The 24174-nt window shown below is 36.4% G+C and overlaps 1 protein-coding gene across 1 annotated transcript in view; it reads left to right on the top strand.

Annotated features, from left to right (window-relative positions):
- The window catches only part of Kmo (kynurenine 3-monooxygenase), a 46163-nt gene that overhangs the window by 5603 nt on the left and 16386 nt on the right, over positions 1–24174 (top strand). The window contains 5 exon segments of the mRNA XM_027928485.2: positions 6573–6642; positions 6944–7041; positions 15957–16046; positions 19326–19374; positions 23506–23593. Coding sequence (XP_027784286.2) covers positions 6573–6642; positions 6944–7041; positions 15957–16046; positions 19326–19374; positions 23506–23593 — 395 coding nt within the window.

Below are 24174 nucleotides of genomic sequence, written 5' to 3' on the forward strand. Positions count from 1 at the left end.
TTATGCACAGATGTGCTAGATTGGTTGTTAACAGAACCTTTAATTTACAAATTATTTTGTGATCAAAGCGATTTATTGATTCAGGCTTTGGTGCTTTAAAACAAATACAGAAACTCTTCATAATTGTTCATCTTCTTAATGGAAGCTGTTTTATTTCTCCTGGGTGTTTAATTCTGCCCAATTTCTTTCCCTCACCCAAATAACCTCTTCCCTATTTATGGTCAGGAACCCAGCTGTGCCTGAACCAGGACTTTGTGGGGGCTTAGAATGGTTTACACACCACATTTCCATTTATATCTTTTTATCTTAGTCTATTTGCCAGTCTAACAAGTAAACTGGTTGTGACAGTTTTTCCCAATTAAGCACATTTTACAGAAAGTGAGAAATAGAAACAGAGTTAGAGTCTAAAAGCTACATTATTAGTCACATTACTATCCCTTCCAACTAAACATATATAGCATATAGAAATATTTTTTTCCTCTTAAGTCATTTGAGTCTCAACTGCACAGAATAAGACTTATTAAAACCTTTGACACATTCTAATGACTAGCCTCGGAGAAGACACTTTTATTTACTGCTTTGTTTGTTTATTAAGTACACTGAATATCTGAAAACCAACATTCAACACAAAAATTAACACATTCCAACCTTTATGCTTCTCCTCCACCCATTAGAAGCATAGTTTTGAAGTGTGTCATTCTTTTGTCTTTTTATTTATACTTTTATCATATATATTATGTAGACATATACAAATAATACATATATTTTTAAAAAATTAGATGCATACATATATCTATGGTTCAGTTTTGTCTTTATAAGAATATCATGCAATTTGAAATCATCTGGGATTTACTCTTTTAACTTACAGTATCGCTGATATATTCATATTATTGTATTTCATCATGTGACTCTGCCATACTTTATTCATTTATTGTGGTGGTCATTTTGTGGTGTGTGCAATATATTTGCTTTTTCATTTAGTTATGAAAAGTGCTGTTATGAACATTCTGGCACATGTCTCCTGATGAACAAACAGCAGAATTTTCTCTGGGCCTTATTCCATGAAGGGAAATTGCTGGTTTGTCAGACATGTGAAAATTCAACTTGACAAGATAATTATAAGCAAAGCATAAGAGATCTCGTTGGCCCTAATCCTCTCTAGCACTTGATATTTTCATGAACCAAACATCAGATTTAATTTTATTGTGTTTACAGCACCTGAAGTTCCTTCTTTTCTCCTTCTGTCATGAAGGATCATGAATACATGTTCAATTGCAAATACACAAAAAGGCTTTGCGGAGACATGTATCTACACTATACTTGCCAGCCTGTCATCAGCGATCAACTTCTGGGCCTCTTCTCTCCAATACTAAAGACTTCAGTATTGACACATTTCCCGCCCCCCGCCCCCGTCTTCCAGCCCTGCCATCACCCTGAGTGACTGTTGAAGTTCATACTGTTGACCCATCCAGATCCCCAGTCCCTCAGTTCCTTAACCTTCCCATCTCTCCCACTCTCATGACTTCAGACTCCATGTCCTACTGCCCCACATATTTGACTGTCACTCCACCGAATGGTCACATTTGTAGTAAGAGTGTCATATCTAAGACTGTCTGGTTAAAAACTCCCTAACATTCTAGCTTTCTCATTCAGGTACCATAACTGTTCCTGCTAAAGTCATCCTACTTCTCACTGTTCATTGACCCTTCTGTATCTTCCTTCAGTCTTATTCAGCATGGTGGTGATGGTCCGTTAATTCAGCTAATATTCTCAACACCTTTTCTTCATTGTCCTTCCATCTGACCCAACTAGCTAATTCTCCTCCTACTTGATGTCAGAAGTCTTCTTCCTCTGCATTAAAATCCAGGTCAGTGCTACAAGAAAAAGAAATTGTACAACCCTACACCTTGGTGCCATTTATAAATTCATGGTCTCTTTTGTAGTCAGCTTTTTCACTGCTGTGACCAAAAACCTGAAAAGAACAGTTAGAGAAAGATAATTTTATTTGGGGGTCTCATGGTTTCAGAAGTCTCAGTCCACAGATAGCCAACTCCATTCCTGGGGGCCTGAGGCAAGGCAGAACATGATGGCAGAAAATTGTGATGAAGGAAAATGGCTCAGACATCACACCAGGAAGCAGAGACTCCCCTCACACAGACAAAATACATACCCCAAAGGCATGCCCCCAATGACTCACTTCCTCCAGTCACACTCTACTGCCTACAGTTACCACCCCGTTAATTCCTATCAGGAGATTAATGCACAGATTAGGTTAAGGCTTTTACCTAGTACAATCATTTCACCTCTAAACTTTCTTTCATCGTCTTACACATGAGCTTTTGCAGAATACCTCATATCTAAACCGTAATAGTCTCTTTCCTAAACTGAATCTCCAATACTGTTCAGCTATACCTCTAGTTGATTAGGTCATGGCCTGGAATCAGATTGGATATGTCTGAATCTCAATGCCAACTCTATCACTCATTAGTGCTAACTTAGGTGAGCCACTTAATTTCTTTGTGCTTCAATTTTAATATCTCCAAAATAAGATAATAATAGTATTTAATTAGTAAGACTGCAGTGAAGCTTAAATGAGTTACAATAGTGAATGGTAAATTACAATAATTTCATGAGTATTATATGTTGGTATTATTATTTCTTTAATCAGATTTCACTATTTCATTCTTTCTAGTAGTTATTTTAAACCCATGTGATGTACTTCTCAGAGCCCTCTTTCTCCTGACCCTTATTTGGCTACCCTGCTACTCATCCTACTAGGTTTCTAAGTTTGGCTTTCCTTTTTTATTTTTCTAATAAGTCATATCTTACCCCACTCCATACTCCTGAATTTGAATTAAGGATTCTCCCTCTCTACTCTCAATGCTGTATTTCCCCCATCATTCTATGTATCATGCTATTGGTATTAGTCTGTGGTATCCTTAAGAGGTCTAGGTGTATCTTGTTCTCTGTTGTAATCTCTAGCACCTAGCATGGAGGTGGCACACAGGAAAAAAAATCAATATATATGTGGTAAATAAATATATAAATAATAAGTGAAAAAATGAAGACTCAAACAAGACTTAAACTCCCTGAGAACAGCAATTATATATTACTGTTGGCATCACCTTAATACCTAGAAAGGAATTTTAAAATGCTAAGGAATCAAGAAATATTTTGCAAATGATCATTTTTCTATCTCTTGAAAATCACTTTTAAGTTTCCAAAATAATTCATATTCTTTGTCAGCTTCATCTCTACATGGCAAAAGAGTCTCATCTCTCAAAGATCAACCAAAGTAACATTATCAACAAAGTTTTTTCCAGTTTTCTTGTTCTAGTTATCTATTGCTGTGCAACAAACAACCACAAAACTTAGTGGCCTAAAATGATAATCTATTATTATATCTCAGGTCTGTGGGTAGTCTGTCATATGGCTGGAGCAGCAACCATCTGTAAAGCTTCACCAATTTGGATATCCAATTTGACACTAGTAGTTGGTGCTGTCAATTGGTGGGTGAGGCTCTTGATTGGAATAACTACACATAGACTGTCCAGGTGGCTTGGGTTTCTCATAAGACTTGGGCCTCCAATATTTACTATTCTTACGTGATAACTGGCTTCCAAAAACAGGAAGCAGAAGCTTCCGGACCAGCTAAACACTATGCTTAGAAATGACTCAAGTATCACTTCTTCTTTTCTTTTTTCTAGTACAGAGGATTGAACCCAGGAGTACTCTACTACTGACCTATATCCCTAACACTTTTTAGTTTTTATTTTGAGACAGGATCTAGCTGAGTTGCCCAGGTTGGTCTCAAATTTGCCATCCTCCTGCCTCAGGCTCCCTAGTAGCTGGGATTACAGGCATGTGCCACCATGCTTTGCTCAAGTGTCACTTCTGCAGCATCTTGTATATTTATTTATTGCACTGCTGGGGATGGAACCTAGGGCCTTGTGCATGCTAGGCAAGCACTTCATCGCTGAGTTACACTAACAGCCTCTAATGAATTTTATTGGTCAAAGCTCTCACGAGCCCTCCTGAATTTAAAAGAATGAAAAAATAATTTGTCTCTTGATGAAGGAATGTCAGGTTACATTACAGAGGACGATAAAAGGTATTGTTATGACCATCTTTGAAAAAATACAATCTGTTATATTCCTTAAGGAAAAATTAGCCCCCCACTTTTTTTTTGGTGTGTGTTCATTAGGACTTATATTGCCTGCCTGCTTTTTTTACCCCCATTTATTTTTAACTGAGCCAAGAGTTCTTTGCAAGGAATTTCTGATGTTAACTTATATGCACACCAAACTTTGAATAAATGGAATAAAATCACAGTTCTCAAATATATAAGTCTTTTAAAAATGTGCTTAGAAGTTTGTGATGGATTTATTATGCATTTTTAAACAATCCATATTAGAAGTTTAAATATTCAATATTTAAGCTTGGGAAATATTCAATTTTTATGTAAAAAGTGGGCTTTCATACTCAAAAATGGGCTATTAAGCATTAGTTCATACATTTGTCTCTTTTTTACTTAAATTGAGTGTTCACTGGGCACAAGAACTTGTTTTGGTAACCTTTAGATTCCTAAAGTTTAGCATAAGTTTTGCATAGCAATTACTCAATAAAGTTTGGTTGTGAATTTTACTTTAAAACATATGATAGAAGCTGGGAATTAAAATGGTGAGCAAAACCGGTCAATACAGCCTAGTGGGGTAAACATATTGATTATAGATTCACTTTAAAGACATAAACTTTCCATTGTGACAAGCTCTTTGTATTGGTTTGCTAGGGTTGCTAAAATTAAGTACTATAAACAGGGTGGCTTAAAGAATACAAATGTATTTTTAAACAATTTTGGAGGCTAGAATTCTAAGGAAAGGGCATCAGGATCTGCTCCAGGTATCTTTCTTTGGCTTGTAGATGGCCATCTTCTCCTTAGGTTTCTTCTTCTATTCATGTCTGTATGAGTCCACATTCCCCCTTTTATAAGAATGGTGGTAGTAATACTGGATTTGGGTCCACCCTCATGGTCTCATTTTAACCTGATTATCTCTGTCTACACTTTATCTCCAAATAAGGTACTGAGGGTTGGGACTCCAGTGTATGAGGTTGGAAGGATGCAATTTCGCTTATAACTCTTCTCAGAGGAAAAGTCCACAGCACTCTGAGAATTCATAAGAGGGGAATCTGAGGTGGAGAGGCCAAGGAAGGCTTCCCTGAGGAAGTGAAACTGAGTGGAAACCTGGAGGTTGGGTGGGAGCTTATGAAATCAAGAGGGAAGGGAATTTCTGATCATGGAAATAATATATGGTAAATTCCCCTGTGAGAGAAAGCATTGTGAATACAAGTGGCTGAAAGAAGTCTGGCAAGACTGGGGCAGAAGGGGACATGATCGAATCTGTATAATAAACAAATAAGGAGAAAATCTGAGTCCTATAATGGTGTAATTTTTCCCCCCAGAGAGAATTTGTTTGCTTCTGTTAGTTGGCTGTGGTTACCAGCAATCCCAGACAAACAGAATCCTCTCAGGAATAGGGATAATTCCCAAACTTTGATCCCTTTGACCACTGGTTCCTTTCCAGTTTACCCTCCTCCTCTTTTGGGTCCTTACCCAATGATGGGGGTTGGGTGGTCTCAAAACTTGCCCTCCTCAACAGAAGTTTGTGTGTTCCAAACTCCAAATTTTGGGCTTCCAGCTTCATGAGTCTATCAAAAATTCTGTTGAAGTTCTCAGCTTCTTGTACATTAGCAGATGCCTATAATGCTTAGGCAGAGAGATTCCACTTCCATGTATAAAACCTTAGAGAAAAATTATCTGATAGGTAACAGAACACATGTACCAAAATGTTCTCTTGAACATGTGAGTCATATTCCCAGACTAGAAACAACTCAAATATCCACTGAGAGTAGGATGGATGAATCATATCTGTGATATTTCATGCAATGAAGAATCAGAGAGGACTAAAAATGGATGATTTGAAGCTAACACATAATTATATGAATGGAATTCATAAATACAATGCTGTGTTAAAGAAGCAAAATGAAAAAAAAATACAGAATGATTTTAATTATATGGTTCAAAATTTGGCAAAAGTAAACTATATTGCTTAGTCACGTATACATAAATGGTAGAATTATGAAGAAGCAAAGATAGTTATTACAAAAAATCAGAGTAATGTTTACACTAAGTAAGAGTATTGTAACTGGGTGGAGGTGGCAGGGGTGGTGTTAGAGGGGACTGGTAATTTTCTACTTCTTGATCTGAGTAATGATTTTAATATCAAAAAATTCTTTCCAATTATTCTATAAAGTGTACAATGTACACTGTTTCATGTTCTTTCCATATGAAAGTTATATTTCACTATAAAAAGTTTAAAAAAACAAAAAAAGTACATCTAATACTACACCACTATATCTTGAATTAATCTTACTATTTTTGCAATCAGTATTCTCTAGCAGTAACTGAGTGAAACAATATAACAATCGTGACACCAATATTTTGTTTTGCCAGTAAAAATTCCCTATGTGTGAGATTATATAAAATTTTAAAAATAAATTGTTTTGATTCCTAGGTTGGATCATTAAATGCATGCTTCCTTGCAAAGAGGAATTTCCAAGTTGATGTATATGAAGCTAGGGAAGGTAAGTCAATAGTGAAAAATGTGAGATGTGACCCTAATTCTTTGACCTCTTTTTTTTTTTAGATTTTTCTGAATACAAAAATATTTTTAATAAAATAAATTTAAAAATAAGAACTGTTGGATTATTTTTAAAGCCTCAGTGATCTACATTTAATATAATGCTCATTTACTATTTGTAATTTTTAGAAGAGTTTAAGAGTCTTTGAGTTTAATTCTGAATGTAATAGTTTCAGGTGCAACAATATGCTCATCCTCTGCCTATATGGTGTAATTAACCATGGTGTCTGCTTCCAATGTATTAGATATCCGAGTGGCTAACTTTGCACGTGGAAGAAGCATTAACTTGGCCCTTTCTTATAGAGGACGACAGGCGTTGAAAGCCATCGGCCTGGAAGAACAGGTACCTTGTTATTGCGTTTTCTTATAGAAGATAATATTTAATGTTTTTCAAAAAATTCTATGGTCTTGTTTCTATCCTGGTTTGAAGAAACATTTAATGTCAAGAACCGCTGCATGAAAACCCATTCTACAAAAGTTTTCAAACTTCTAAATTTGACATTTTTGACAAACCTGGGGGATTTGAGGTGACAGGGGTCACTACAACCTCACCTGATGACTGCTTCTGACACTGGGCTTTCATAGATTTTGGATCTTTGCCTAAGAAAAAAGCAGAGAGTGTGGAAATGGCATCCAGGATGAGAGGTGGCAGATAAAATTCAATTTTATTTATATTACATGGGACCATAATCTCTTATTCTGAACTCTGCACCCCAACAGAGCTTGGAAAATAGAAAAGTTTTCATCACTTATTTAATAACAAAACTTGACCTGACACAAGCCTTTATGGTCTAATTTTAAGATTCTACTTAGTATAAATGTTGTTTTAATTAGCTTTTCCTCGCTGTGACCAAAATACCTTACAAGAACAATTTAAAGGAGGAAAAGTTTATATTGGCTCACAATTTCAGAGGTTTAGTCCATGGTTGACTGACTCCATATCTCTGGCCCCAAGGTGAGGTAGAACATCATGGCAGAAGGGTGTGGTAGAGGAAAGCACCTCAGTATGTGACAGCCAGGAAGCAGAGGGAGCTCAGCTCACTAGGGACAAATACCTACCTCAAAGGAAAATCAACAGTGACCTGCCTCCACCATCAACAACCTACCTGCTCATAGTTAACACCCAGTAAATCTGTATCAGTGGGTGGGAGTCGAGACGCAGCCCAGACTGCCCACACCAGCCTGTGTAGGACTCAGGCTCACAGTAGGCCGAGGTCTGCACCTCCACTGGCAGGGCAGAACCCACCAGAGCCTAGCCTCTGGCACAGGACCGCCACTTCCAACCAGCAGACTACCAGGGGAGGTCAAGCCCAGATCCACCCACATTGGCCTGTGCAGGGCCCGGGCTCACAGTAGGCCTAGGTTTACCCCTCCACCAGCAGGCACCCATGGAGCCCAGCTTCTGGCACAGGACTGCCTCTCCTGACCAGCAGACTACCAAAGACATCCAGGTAAAGGGTTGGGGAAAATTATACCACCCACATGGACTGTGGAAGCAAGCAGGAGTTTCCATCCTCATATCAAATAAAGTACGCTTCAAACTAAAGTCAATCAAAAAGGATAAAGAAGGACACTACGTACTGCTCAAGGGGACCATACACCAACAAGACATAACAATCATAAATATATATGCCCCAAACAATGGTGCAGCTATGTTCATCAAACAAACTCTTCTAAAGTTCAAGAGTCAAATAGACCACAACACAATAATTTCGGGTGACTTTAACACAACTCTTTCATCACTAGATAGATCTTCGAAACAAAAGCTGAACAAAGAAACTGTAGAACTCAGTAACACAATCAATAACTTAGACTTAACTGACATATATAGAATATTCCATCTTTCAACGAGAGAATACACTTTCTTCTCAGGAGCACATGGATCCTTCTCTAAAACAGACCATCTACTATGCCACAAAGCAACTCTTAGCAAGTATAAGAAAGTAAAGATACTACCCTGCATTCTATCAGATCATAATGGAATGAAATTAGAAATCAATAATAAAATGAGAAATAAAATCCACTCCAACACCTGGAGACTAAATAATATGCTACTGAATGAACAATGAGTCACAGAAGACATCAAGGAGGAGATTAAAAAATTTTTAGAGATGAGTGAGAACACAGATAAAACATATCAAAATCTCTGGTTCACTATAAAAGCAGTTCTAAGAGGAAAGTTTATTGCATGGAGTTCATTCCTTAAAAGAAGAAAAAGGCAACAAATAAATGACTTAACATTACACCTCAAAGCCCTAGAAAAAGAACAAATCAACACCCAAAGCAGCAGAAGATAGGAAATAATTTAAATTGGAGCTAAATCAATGAAATTGAAAAAATTGACAGAACAAAAAGTTCAAAAAAGTTGGTTCTTTGAAAAAAATAAATAAAATTGACAGATCCTTAGCCATGCTAGTTAAGACAAGGAGAGAGAAAATTCAAATCACTAACATACGTGATGAGAAAGGGAATATCACAACAGACACTACAGAAATACAAAAGATAATTAGAAATTATTTTGAAAACTTGTACTCTAATAAAATAGAAAATATCGAAGGCATTGACAAATTTCTAGAGTCATATAATTTGCCCAAATTGAATCAGGATGATATGCACAATTTAAACAGATCAATTTCAAGTGATAAAATAACAGACACCATCAAAAGTCTACCAACCAAGAAAATCCCAGGACCTGATGGATACACAGCCAAGTTCTACAAGACCTTTAAAGAAGAACTAATACCAATACTCTTCAATTTATTTCATGAAATAGAAAAAGAGGGAGCACTTCCAAACTCATTCTATGAGGCCAATATCACCCTGATTCCAAAACCAGGCAAAGACACATCAAAAAAAGAAAACCTCAGACCAATATCTCTAATGAACATAGATGCAAAAATTCTCAATAAAATTCTGGCAAATCAAATATAAAAACATCAAAAAGATTATGCACCAAGATTTTGTGGGATTCATCCCAGCAATGCAAGTTTGGCTCAACATACGGAAATCAATAAATGTAATTCATCACATCAATAGATGTAAAGATAAGAATCATACGATCATCTCAATAGACATGGAAAAAGCATTTGACAAAATACAGCACTCCTTTATGTTCAAAACACTAGAAAAACTAGGGATAACAGGAACATATTTCAACATCATAAAGGCTGTCTATGCTTAGCCCCAGGCCAACATCATTCTAAATGGAGAAAAATTGAAGGCATTGCTGCTAAAAACTGGAACAAGACCTGGATGTCTGCTTTCACCACTTCTATTTAACATAGTTATTGGAACACTGGCCACAGCAATTAGACAAACAAAGGAAATTAAAGGGATACACATAGAAAAAGAAGAATTCAAATTGGAACTATTTGCTGATGATATGATTCTATACCTGGAAGACCCTAAAAGTTTCACAGAAAACTTCTAGGAACTAGTAAATGAATTCAGTCAAGTAGCAGGATATAAAACCAACACCCATAAATCAAAGTATATTGTATATCACTGTATATCAGTGACAAATCCTCAGAAAAGGAAACAAGGAAAACTACCCCATTTTCAATAGCCTCAAAAATAAAATAAAAGACTTAGGCATCAAGAGGTGAAAGATCTATATAATGAAAATTACAGAACCCTAAAGAAAGAAGTCAAAGAAGACCTTAGAAGATGGAAAAAAATCTACTTTGCTCTTGGATAGGCAGAATTAATATTATCAAAATGACCATACCTCCAAAAGCACTATACAGATTTAGTACAATTCCGATCAAAATTCCAATGACATTCCTCATAGAGATAGAAAAAGCAATCATGAAATTTGTCTGGAAAAATAAGAGACCCAGAATAGCTAAAGCAATCCTTGGCAGGAAGAGTGAAGCAGGTGGCATCACTATACCAGATCTTAAACTATGCTACAGAGCAATAGTAACAAAAACAGCATGATATTGGCACCAAAACAGACTGGTAGACCAATAGTACAAAATAGAGGGCACAGAGACTAACCTACAAATTTACAATCATCTTATATTAGACAAAGGTGCCAAAAACATGCATTGGAGAAAAGATAGCCTCTTCAATAAATGGTGCTGGGAAAACTGGAAATCTATATGCAACAAAATGAAATTAAACCCCTATCTCTCACCATGCACAAAACTCAACTCAAAATGGATCAAGAACTTAGGAATAAAAACAGACACCCTGCTTCTCATAGAAGAAAAAGTAGACCCTAATCCATCATGTGGTATTAGGCCCCAACTTCCTTAATAAGATTCCTTTGGCAAAATAGTTAAAATCAAGAGCAAATATATGGGGTGGACTCAAGTTAAAAAGTTTCTTCTCAGTAAAAGAAACAATGTGTGAGGTAAATAGAGAGCCTACATCTTGGGAACAAATCTTTACCCCTCACACATCAGATAGAGCACTAATCTCTAGGGTATATAAAGAACTCAAAAAATAAACACCAAAAAACCCCACAAATAACCCAATCAATAAATGGGCCAAGGGCATGAACAGATACTTCTCAGAAGAGGATATACCATCAATCAACAAATATATGAAAAAATGTTCATTATATTTAGCAATTAGAGAAATGAAAATCAAAACCACTCTAAGATATCATCTCACTCCAGTCAGAATGGCAGCTATTATAAAGACAAACAAAACAATAAGTGTTGGCAAGGATGTGGGGAAAAAAGTACACTTATACACTGCTGGTGGGACTGCAAATTGGTGCAATCAATATGAAAAGCAGTATGGAGATTTCTTGGAAAATTGGAAATGGAACCACCATTTGACCCAGCAATCCCTCTCCTCAGTCTATACCCAAAGGGCTTAAAAACAGATACTACAGGGACACAGCCACATCAATGTTTATAGCAGCACAATTCACAATAGCTAAACTGTGGAACCAACCTAGATGCCCTTCAGTAGATGAATGGATTAAAAAAAGTGTGGCATATATACACAATGGAATATTACTCAGCAATAAAAGAGAACAAAACCATGACATTTGCAGGTAAATGGGTGGAGTTAGAGAAGATAATGCTAAGTGAAGTTAGCCAATCCCAAAAAACCTAATACCGAATGTTTTCTTTGATATAAGGAGGCTGATTCATAGTGGGATAGGGAGCCGGGAGCATGGGAGGAATAGACGAACTATAGATAGAGCAGAGAGGTTGGAGGACAAGGGAAGAGGCATGGGGTTAGAAATGATGGTGGAGTGTGATGATCATAATTATCCAAAGTACATGTATGAAGACACGAATTGTTGTGAATATACTTTGTATACAACCAGAGATATGAAAAATTGTGCTCTATATGTGTAATAAGATTTGTAATGCATTCTGCTGTCACATATAAATTAAAAAAATAAAGAAATTAACTGGGGATATAATGAGGGTTGTTCTGCCTTTTTGAGAGGCTGCCTACAGGGACACACGGTATTTTTTGTTCCCTGCATGGTAAATCCTGCCCTAGTCTCACACTGCTTAGGGGAAGGTAAGGTGCTTCTGGCCCCAACACAAGCCACATCCCTCAACACACATTAGCAGTGATGAAGGTAATGTTTGGCCTCTCTCACCCTGTCACCTTGCCATTTTGTTCAGCATGTGGGTCGAGAAGAGGATGCTCTTTATTGAGCCAACACAAAGACTTCAGTAATAAACAACAGGAACACACTAAAGGTTTATCAATGGAGGGGATAAAAATTTTCCTAGCTATTGGGTAGAACCAGATGAGCTCATTAAACAAGTGTAATTACATGACGAAAGGTGTAATATACTGGACATACTATTTTCTGTCGTTTTAGCCAGGGGTTACAAACTTTCTGTAAAGGGCCAAATAAAAACATTTTATGGTAACTGGGCTATATATTGTCTTTATTACATTTTTTTTAACCTATTGAAAATGTTTTTAAAATCCATACCTCATGCATTGAACAATTTTTTTTAAATTATATCCTTGCAAAAATTACTAAAAAATTCCAATAAACAAATATTAGCCAATTTCTTTCACTTGGTAAAATTACTCAGTTTAAAACACTAAAGGCTTTGGTCCTTGACTAGTAATAGAGTTAATCTCCCAGTTATTGCTAATAAGACTTCTAGACACACATGGAGCCACACTGGTTATTGCTCAGTACAACTATTAAATCTGGAGGTTTGTGTAATGCTTTGCCAGGAAAGCCTCATGTTTACTTGATGACTAATGCTAACCCTCATTCTGTGTTGCATATGCTGCCAGAGAATTTTAGTGTACCTGCTGGTTCAAATTAAAATTTAAAAAGACTAAATACCATGTAAGAGATGATATAAAGTTTATGGGTTTCTGCATTCTTGTTATTTTCTTCTGTCAAGAAGGTCTTTGGTACAGATAAGACTGTTTTGTGTCAAGCTGGATATAAAACATTCAATTCCTTATGCTTTCATTTACATAAATTTTCAAGAAGTCTCTCTTCTTGCACAAGTCTAGTCACTGAATGTAAAAGGTTTTGGATAATAAGCATCAAGTAAACAACTTCTGCAAGGAGGAATTGTTTTTTCTTCAACAGAAGTCTTTCTAAGGGACTTACATCCTACGAAATTGAATATTTAACCGCAGTTATTTTTTTTATCTTTTTTTTTAATTTTTTATTGTTGGCTGTTCAAAACATTACATAGTTCTTGATATATCATATTTCACACTTTGATTCAAGTGGGTTATGAGCTCCCATTTTTACCCCATATACAGATTGCAGAATCACATCAGTTACACATCCATTGATTTACATATTGCCATACTAGTGTCTGTTGTGTTCTGCTGCCTTTCCTATCCTCTACTATCCCCCCTCCCCTCCCCTTCCCTCCCCTCTTCTCTCTCTGCCCCCTCTACTGACATTCATTTGTCCCCCTTGTATTATTTTTCCCTTTCCCCTCACTTCCTCTTGTATGTACTTTTGTATAACTCTGAGGGTCTCCTTCCATTTCCATGCAATTTCCCTTCTCTCTCCCTTTCCCTCCCACCTCTCATCCCTGTTTAATGTTAATCTTCTTCTCATGCTCTTCGACCCTACTCTGTTCTTAGTTACTCTCCTTATATCAAAGAAGACATTTGGCATTTGTTTTTTAGGGATTGGCTAGCTTCACTTAGCATAATCTGCTCTAATGCCATCCATTTCCCTGTAAATTCTATGATTTTGTCATTTTTTAATGCAGAGTAATACTCCATTGTGTATAAATGCCACATTTTTTTTATCCATTCATCTATTGAAGGGCATCTAGGTTGGTTCCACAGTCTTGCTATTGTGAATTGTGCTGCTATGAACATCGATGTAGCAGTGTCCCTGTAGCATGCTCTTTTTAGGTCTTTAGGGAATAGACCGAGAAGGGGAATAGCTGGGTCAAATGGTGGCTCCATTCCCAGATTTCCAAGAAATCTCCATACTGCTTTCCAAATTGGCTGCACCAATTTGCAGTCCCACCAGCAATGTACAAGTGTACCCTTTTCCCCACATCCTCGCCAGCACTTGTTGTTGTTTGACTTCATAATGGCTGCCAATCTAACTGGAGTGAGATGGTATCTTAGGGTGGTTTTGATTTGCATTTCTCTGACTGCTAGAGATGGTGAGCATTTTTTCATGTACTTGTTGATTGATTGTATGTCCTCCTCTGAGAAGTGTCTGTTCAGGTCCTTGGCCCATTTGTTGATTGGGTTGTTTGTTCTCTTATTGTCTAATTTTTTGAGTTCTTTGTATACTCTGGATATTAGGGCTCTATCTGAAGTGTGAGGAGTAAAGATTTGTTCCCAGGATGTAGGCTCTCTATTTACCTCTCTTATTGTTTCTTTTGCTGAGAAAAAACTTTTTAGTTTAAGTAAGTCCCATTTGTTGATTCTAGTTATTAACTTTTGTGCTATGGGTGTCCTATTGAGGAATTTGGAGCCCGACCCCACAGTATGTAGATCGTAGCCAACTTTTTCTTCTATCAGACGGCATGTCTCTGATTTGATATCAAGCTCCTTGATCCATTTTGAATTAACTTTTGTGCATGGCGAGAGAAAGGGATTCAGTTTCATTTTGTTGCATATGGATTTCCAGTTTTCCCAGCACCATTTGTTGAAGATGCTATCCTTCCTCCATTGCATGCTTTTAGCCCCTTTATCAAATATAAGGTAGTTGTAGTTTTGTGGATTGGTTTCTGTGTCCTCTATTCTGTACCATTGGTCCACCCGCCTGTTTTGGTACCAGTACCATGCTGTTTTTGTTACTATTGCTCTGTAGTATAGTTTGAAGTCTGTTAACCGCAGTTATTTATGAGTGTTAAAATGCCCATGGGCTAAAACAAAACAAAAATCTGTATCAGTGGATTAATCCACTATTAAGTTACAGCTCTCATAAACTAATCATTTCATCCCTGGACATTCTTGCACTGTCTTACACATGAGCTTTTGGGGGACATCTCATATCTAAATCATAACATGTTTTGCTACAAAAATAGTGTTTGATTTTGAGATGATGCACCAGACCCACGAAGTGTTAAATGATATGTAGCATTTGTGCCTTATACTACCTGATTAAAATTTGAAAACTCCTGAACTCTGAAACCAACAAGCCCCATGGTTTGAATAAGGGATTGTGAACCTACAGTAAAATTCCCCCACATGGACTTATTATTATGTAACCTCCAATTATCATGAAATTTGTAAATGTAAAGAGAAGTGGCATATTTTTTTCTTGATAATACTATTACTTCCACTGACAATATGTCTTTCTTTTTTCACCTGTGGTGCTAGGAATCAAACTCAGGCCTTCACAGGTGCAAGGCAAGCATTCTACTATACCCACAGCTAGACAGTGTGTCTTAGAATTGATCATATAAATAAACATGAGTGCTATTTGCATTCCTACAGTTGTTATCCAAATAGCAACAGCCTTGCATAAGAAAACCCTTTGCACTAAACTTCAAGAGTCCCAAGTTTTACCCCTCAAGATGTCCCTTTATGTCATTATGAGGAAATCACTTAACCTCTTTAATTGTAAAACATTCTCCCTAATCTGTGATGTTTGGTTTGGATCAGATCAGTCAATTAAAAGATCTAAACTTGGAAAAAAAAAAACAACTAAAAATTTCAGGAACAGTTTTCACTGCATGTGTTGTTATTATACTGGGTTTCAAGGGTCCTTTGTAGTTATTAATATTTGAAAATTACATTTTAAATTCAATGTTTATCTTATTTGCATGACATCATATTATAGTAATTGAAATCACTATTTCTGGCTCATTTCAGGTTATATCCCAAGGTGTTCCCATGCGAGCAAGAATGATTCACTTTCTTTCAGGAAGAAAATCAGCAATTCCCTATGGGACAAAGTCTCAGGTGGGTTTACCCTGAAGATAATGATTTTCACATTGATCAAAACTAGGCCTCATATGAAACCTGCCTTTTGCTGGTTGGCTCTCCTTTTCTCTCCAGCCCTACCTTTGACATTGCCCACTTCAGTCTAGACTCCAGGAACATATGTACTCGTTAATAAGCTAATTCATAGGAGATGCTCAAAACATGACCCAGACCATAATGCACATTCAAAAAGAATTCATTATGATTACTGTTCTTACTGTTAGGCCATTTCTTGTCTTTATGCTTTGCTCCTGCTGTTCAGCTGCCTGGGATGCCCTTTCCCTCCCATGTTCCTTTACAATTAGAGAAAATTAGTATGTTATTTGTTGTCAGTCATAATGGACAAGAAAAACTCTGGAGAGTTTTATAATGCTGTTGCCTTTCCCTAACTAACCTTCTTGCCCCAAAGTTGCTTATAATGGAATGTATAAAATGAACCATAAATGCTTTCAGTACTCCATAATTTCTAAAACAACAGACGCCAGATGGTGATGAAGAGTTTATGAATGAAAATTCATTTTCATGCCTTGTGTTTTTCTTATTTTTCACATAGTAGCAACAACAACAACAAAAAAAAACTGTGGAAACTATATATTTTCATCTAATTATGCCTTCTGAGTTTGTTTTCTCAAGATAGAATGAATGCACTAAAACACACATCAACAAGAGAAAAATTCCAACTTGCTTTATTGTTACCCAGGATTGTCTTATTAAGCACAGAGTGAGGTTCGTATTGTTCCAAGCAGAATTCCTGTTGCAGGTAGATCTCAGACTCACCTGGGACCTTGTTAAAATGCAGAGTGATTCAGCAGGGATGGAGTGGAGGCTGAGGTTCTGCAATTCTAAGAAGCTGCCAGCTGGGGTTGATGCTGCTGGTCCACAAACCACGCTTTGAGTAGAGAGAAGTGTATGTGTATTGGGTGGTGGGGAGGGGGCGGTAGAGGAAAAGAAAAAAGAGAACAATAAATCCACAAGAGGGTAAAAGTGTTGGTGAAAGTTCCCATATTAGAGGCCTTCACTGTATTATTAAGAAGGAGGAAATGTCCCTTCCCCCATCACTCCAGTTACTTCTGGATTCTTAAGAACTGAGTTAATACTAAATTTACAGCCACCCCTCTCCCTATAGTTTTTGCATCATTATATCTCATTCTAACATAGGGGCCTCCTTGGCCTGTAAGAACTACATAAAGTTGGTATTAACCACTCAGTTGCACAGCCTGTGAAAGTACAGAGCCATTTCCATGAACCCAGGATTTCTTCCCAGGGAACCTACCTTTCCTTGGCCTCCTCTGCCACTTGGCACCGACTCTCATGTGATATTGGCTGTGTACCACAATAATCCAGTCCTGAAATTCACCCTTTCACTTACTCAAAAGGCCTGTGAATCTGCTGATTTATGTGTCATGGAGGGACCACTTTGTTCAAGGAACACAAACAATTTAGAAATCTTCCATGTGCAAAATCTGACTTATAAAACCTTTCTGACCCCCTTCTCTGGCTTTCCTCTTCCAGCTGTATTTTATTGTTTGTTCGTTAGTCCTTTTCCCCATGAAGCATTCAGACTCTTCCTGTCTGACTGCATCTTGCCGCCTGCCTCCCAAATTGCCCTGGGAACTGTCAAAATACTGTCTAATATACAGAACAGATCTGAGCTCGCTCCCAAATTTATATTTCTAAGCCCCTACGCTCAAAATAGAGAAAGGGTACCCTGCACCTTATTATGAAGCGTTCTCTTCTGAAGGCACTGGGGATGGAGAAAGCAAACACTTTTTTTCCCTAACATATTTGAAATAGCACCACAACTATTGTCTTATGAATTCCCAAAGGAGACTTTTTTTTTTAACTTTTCTATGTTTTATTAGTAGTGTCTTTTTGGTTGCAAAAGCCACCTTATACCTCTTGACTTATTTATTCTTATTTGTTCTTCAAAAAATCAGCATTTCAGAATAGGTAGTTATAACACAATACTATTCAAAGATCTGAGGTAGACTGGTGTTCCTGCAGCACTGATGTTTCTGTCAGTTCTCAAATAATGCAAGCATCAACCAAACCTGACAACTAACATGGAAAGGATTTTCCCCCACATTAATGTAAATGAATCTTCATAATTTGAATGTTTCTTGACATACTTTGAACAACACATTTGGTTTCCATTGAAAAACTGATTAATGATATAGAAGACCAGAAAACAGAACCATACAGCAGAGAATGAAGAGATTCATTTTAATTTACAGCAAAGACAGGAAGCTCCTCCATCATCATTACCACTGTGGTATGACCAACTTATTTTACAAAAGTTTAGATTCAGTTGTTAATGTAAAACTTTTACTTTGGGATAAGCTACAGATACATACATTAATATTTATGTGTTAAAAATATTGTGACATCTCAAGAAAAATTATATGCTTTAAATATTTAAAGCAATAGATTTACCTTGATTCCAAGGATACATTGTAGTTAGCATAGGCTCTAAGTAGGTACTTCTATATAAAATAATAAATATTAAAAAATAGATTTTATAAGTGCATTATATAAATATGAATATAAACCAAGCTGAATTTGTTACTATATATTTATTATTGTACTTACTTTATTTTTTCCTTCTGTTTCTAAACTAATCTAAAATTAAAACACTTTAACAGTTGCCTTAAAGTGTTGAGGGTCCTAGGCACTGTGCCTACCTTGTCTCATGGGACTGTCAACCCTGCTGAATTTTCCTATGAAATCAGAAATAACCAACATATGTTCCAGTGAGGTTTAATCCTGTCTCTGCCAACCTCCAGCCTCACCACAACCAAATCTAACACATACGTACACACACACACACACACACACACATACACACACACACTTTTTATATTCACATGAAAGCCTACGGTAGTCTTTACATTTCTTCTAGTGATGCTATTATTACTGAAGTGTCCCAACAGCTAAATTTAGTTACCTAAATTTATTTAAAAAATATTTCATTTATGACTCATTGTTAAAGTGAAATTACCTTAGTGAAATAATATTTCTTGTACCTACAAGAGAAGGATTTAGTTTTTAATCAAACTTTGAAAAAAATCCTAGTTAAAACTTGGGCATGTATTAGTACATGTATTTGGTTAAAGTGCTTTTTTAAAAGATCACTCAACTCAATGGTTATAAAACTAAGCCTGCAACCTATGCTAAATGATAAAGATTTCCTTTTGCTGAGTAACTTAGAATTATATTTTCTAGTCTGTAGAAACAGTTTCTACTCTGTTTCTCTTGCAGTATATTCTTTCCATAAGCAGAGAAAACTTAAACAAGGATCTACTGACTGGTGAGTCCGATGCTTTTATTTACCAGGTTGAGGACAGCACACTCATCTTGTCACATGATTTGGGGGGATTTTTCTTACTATTGCTTTTTATGGGTTATAAAGAGAAAGGTTATGCACATTTTAATGTCCTTGAAAAGTAGAAGTAATGCAACCTTCAGTGTCTCTTTTTGCTCTTATCAATTATTTAAAGAAAACTGTTTGTTCATTGTGCAAATTCCTGTTGTCTCTTAGGCACTAGCATGAATGAGTGCTCACTCTTGATGAAGAACTCACAGTCAAAAGGGACAACAGGGGGCTGGGGTTGTGCTCAGCGGTAGAGCGCTTGCTTCACACATGCAAGGCCCTGGGTTTGATCCTCAACACCACATAAAAATAAATAAAGGTATTATGTCCAACTACAACTAAAAAATAAATTTTTTTTTTAAAAAAAGGGACAACAGAATGGTCAATTTTGCAAAGTGACATGATTAGATGTGCATTTCAGAAAGACAAGAAGCAGTGTGGAGGCTGAGAGAGAGTTGCAATCTTGAGGGCGTTGTCATATCCCTGAATGAAAAAACAGGGCCTGGTTAAGCAACATGTTGGAGGGGAGGGTGTAGATTAATGATATTTGTAGGAGACCAAAAGAGATAAGGGATAGAGGAGGCTGAGAAAGAGGAACGCGTACAATATAACCCTGAGGTTTCTAATTTGAGTAACTAAAAAGGCTTGCTCATTAATGGAAAAGTCACTGGATTATAAATTAAATTTGTAGTTTGGATAACCAATCCAATCATACCCCATGCACCTTTTGGCCTTTACTAACTTTAAGCATAGATCATTATAGTTTCTTCTCTTCAGTATTTGTACTAAACGGATTCATCTCCAGAAACACATGACGCTTAAGAATTTCTTCTCTTTTAAACCAATTCCTCTTGATGTAGTCCAGCAACCTCCCGTCTTCAGGGGGCAGAGGCTCAACATGATCTGTCTTTGCTTCCCCACAGTCCCCTCACAGAGAGTTTGTAACATGTCTGTCAGGATGAATTGAATTAATTGAAATGAAATGAAATGAAGTGAAATGGATTGAAGAATTGAAGAGATTCAATTGAATGATTTGGGGGAATCATTCTAGCTAATTCATCAGGAACTTTGGAAACAGGGCATGGAATTCTTAATTCCATTCCTTTAATTAAATTTAGCGGACTATCTTTTGGATAGATAGGTGAGTAAGGTGGGACTGCTTGGTGAGATGTATTCATAATGAACCTAAGAAAGCAAATAAACTGCAAACCAGTTTTTAGCAGTATAGTAGACCTAAGACAACCTCTTTACAGAAATCTCTAGCTTTACTAAGATAAAAATAATAATAAACATTCTTCGAAGCATCAGGCTTATGTGCATTGATTTATATAACTCTGTCAACAACTATGTGAGATAGGAATTATTTTTTAATCTCAATTTTATAGATGGTGAAATGGAGGCTTAGAGATATTAGGTTACACTGTTAATAAGTAGTAGAATCTGGATTTGAACTTGAGTCTGTTTATTCCAAAGTCCATGCTTTTAATTACTCAGTTTCCGCCTCTAATATCAATGAAACACCTGCTAATACTAAGGCGCTAAAACATGGGGAAAGTACAATCTAGTGGTGCACAGGACATAGTTTATAAACACAATGAATATATTAATAAAATGAATGCTGATTCTCTTAACTCAATCTTCACTTGGCATATAAAATTCTGCATTTCTTTGCAAGGCATAAGGTGTGTGAACCATACATATTCAGCCAATTAAACATGCTCATTTCTCTCTAACTAAACAACCTCCTGTTGGAAAGGATTGCAGCTAAATTGTATCCCTGCATCAACATTTCATGCAGGATTGTTTCATGGTTCACTGTTCTCTGGAATGTTATTAATTGTTAAGCAAAACAAGACAGAAAAAGAATGTGTGATCAGGAAGTGTGATTAAATCCTTCATCAAGCCTGTTGAAACTGGCTTTTCTTTACTTGCAGTATTTCTCAGGGCCTTTATTATACCAGTTAGCACTGTGGACTTTCTAAAGCAGCTGGGGCCACAAATATCAACCACAGGTGTAATTTGCAGCTTTACATAAATAACACTTAAAAAATATTAAAAACGAGTGAAATAAAATTTAATAAGACTTACTGTATATGTATATTTTAATGCTAGGAATTGAAGCCAGGGTTTTGCATGCCACTGGGCAACATCCCCTGACCTTTAATAAAATATATAAACCTAAGATGTTTAAAATATTTTCATTTCAATGTATAATCAATATAAATTATTCATGAGCTATTTTTATTGCTGTATGCATATGTATGTACATATATATTAAGTTGTCAAAATCCAGGGCATGCAACATATCTCAATTTGGACTAGCCACATTCCAAGCATATTTCATGTGACTGGGGACCAGCACAGGACAGCTCAAGGGAGCCAGATTGTTTAGTATTTCTCTACATCTTTGACTGCAGAACCGTTTTTTTTTTTTTTTAAGGATCATATCCAAAACCAGTGTTTGGTGGAAAAATTTGAGTTGCACAATGCTATAAATTTGTGTAGAAAATTAAATTAGTAAAAAAAAAGTTTATTCTATGAACACCCTTTATATTTGTAAAATGGCTTCTCGGCTATCAGGTAAACTCTGATTTCTGTCAAGTTATTTACCAGAAGATTTTTTTATATACATAGATAAATTTCTTTGGTTTAGCAACTCTTATATTTAAATATTCACAAACTTCCAATCTGATATTCAAGACTCCTAAAATCTTCGGACCTTAAAACAAATCCAACAAAACACGGCGGAAGAAGACATACTGAGATGAAATGGAGAGATAAATTAGGAATATTGAGTTGGAAGTCAGAAACCCATATCTCATTTCCTCTAATTTTTTTCAAATTCATTATTTTTAATTTAATTTTTGACATCCAAAAACCAGTACATAATTAATGTATACAATTTGATGGACTTGTACTTAAATTTTTATTATGTGTGAACTCAAGGATTTTACCTTTTCTTCCAGGATTCTGAGTACTCTAAGATGAAGGGTTTTGAACTAAGTCATCTCCAAGATTTATTCCAGCTCTAATACCTGTATTCTGATTTGTACTTTTAAAAACAACAGATAGCCTACTTATAGATCTTCTATTCACGAGCATTAATAGGGTCAAAAATCATTATTGGACTACTGTAATAAAATTTGATTGTTAGTTCAGAAAATAAAATTCACTCTGTTTTATAGATTATTACCAGGCAAAGAAAAAAAAGCAATAAAACTATTTATTCAACCATATTTCAAAACTTTTTTGCTCTTTTCCCTCCTTATATGTTTCAAAGCTTCTTACTCCTTACTCCTTTTTCCCTCCTAACAATTCCAGTGGTCCCCCCTCCCCCAAACCCCAGCCCTAGGGATTGAACTCACTATCACTAAGTTATACCCCAACCTTTTTTATTTTTTATTTTCAGACAAGGTCTTACTAAGTTGCTTAGGCTGGCCTCAAACTTGGGATTCTTCTGCCTCAGCCTTCCAAGTTACTGGAATTAAAAGCATGTGCCACCAGGCCTGGCAATATGCCAGTGTTTGATTCCAAAAAAAAAAAAAAAAAAACTTAACAAATCAATAGTCTATACTTGTGACAATTTGAATTAGAAGTCCAGAGGACTTGCTAAAAAGAGATAGCAAGACATGTATAATATGAGGAAAGGAGTTTGGCTGAATATCTCTAATCATAATAAAACCTTAAATTGGAGCTAACTTTTGAAATATGATGCCTGTTTCTTTACAAGGGCAGGGCACTAACAATTACTGGAATGCAAGAGTTTGCAGAAATGCAATTGTGTGTGTGTACATGTGTATGTGTGGGTGTTGTGCTGGGAATATAACCCAGGACCTTGTGCATGCTAGGCAAGCCCTCTACCACTGAGCTCCATATTTTTAAAAACTGTGAGTATAACTGATTTTTATTTTGAATTTGCCAAAATTTGTTGAACTACCATTTTAACAAATTTGTTTTACATTGTTAAGAATAAATATATTATATTCTTCCCAGAAAATGATTAAAATTCAATTTGATCAAGTGAAGCAATTGAAATGTCTGTTCAATTTCCCTTCTTTGTTTCCTCAGCTGTTGAGAAACACCCCAATGTGAAAGTGCATTTTGGCCACAAGCTGGTAAAGTGCAATCTCGAGGAAGGGATGGTCACAGTGCTTGGGTAATCAATGGGGCAAGTTCTTGACTGCTAGGAGGTGGAGGGGTGGAGGCCTGGAATGGAGATTTGTATCTGTAAACTTTGTTCTTTGTCTCTTTTGAAAGAGTTAAATGATTACTAAAAGGGTAATTCACACAGTTTCTAGACTCAAGAAATTTTAGATTGAAAATAGCCTCTGGGTGCCTACTGAATACCAGCACCAGTGATTTGTCTTGATTTTCATGCTGTCTCATCTTCCTATAGTCTTTGACACTGGAGACCACTCTGCTTCCAACTCTCTCTTTCCTGGAAATAGGTGACCCTGGCTACCCTGTTTCTTCTGTCCTCTTTCTGGGTACTCTTTCTCTGCCTCACCTTGGCTGACTGTATTTTTTCTACTATTCTAAGCATGGTAGCCCATTCTTGGGATCCCCACTCATGACTTCCACAACCACTCATAAAACGATGTGGATTTAAAATGAGCATCTCTAGTCCAGGCCTCTGTTTTCAAATTCTCAATCCTTATTAAAGTCCTAATCAATGAATGTTAATTTCTCAACCACAGGTGCATCTTGCCATCATTTCAAATAATCCATGTCTTAATC

This window comes from Marmota flaviventris, chromosome 12 (genome assembly GCF_047511675.1).
Source record: "Marmota flaviventris isolate mMarFla1 chromosome 12, mMarFla1.hap1, whole genome shotgun sequence".
Taxonomy (NCBI): domain Eukaryota; kingdom Metazoa; phylum Chordata; class Mammalia; order Rodentia; family Sciuridae; genus Marmota; species Marmota flaviventris.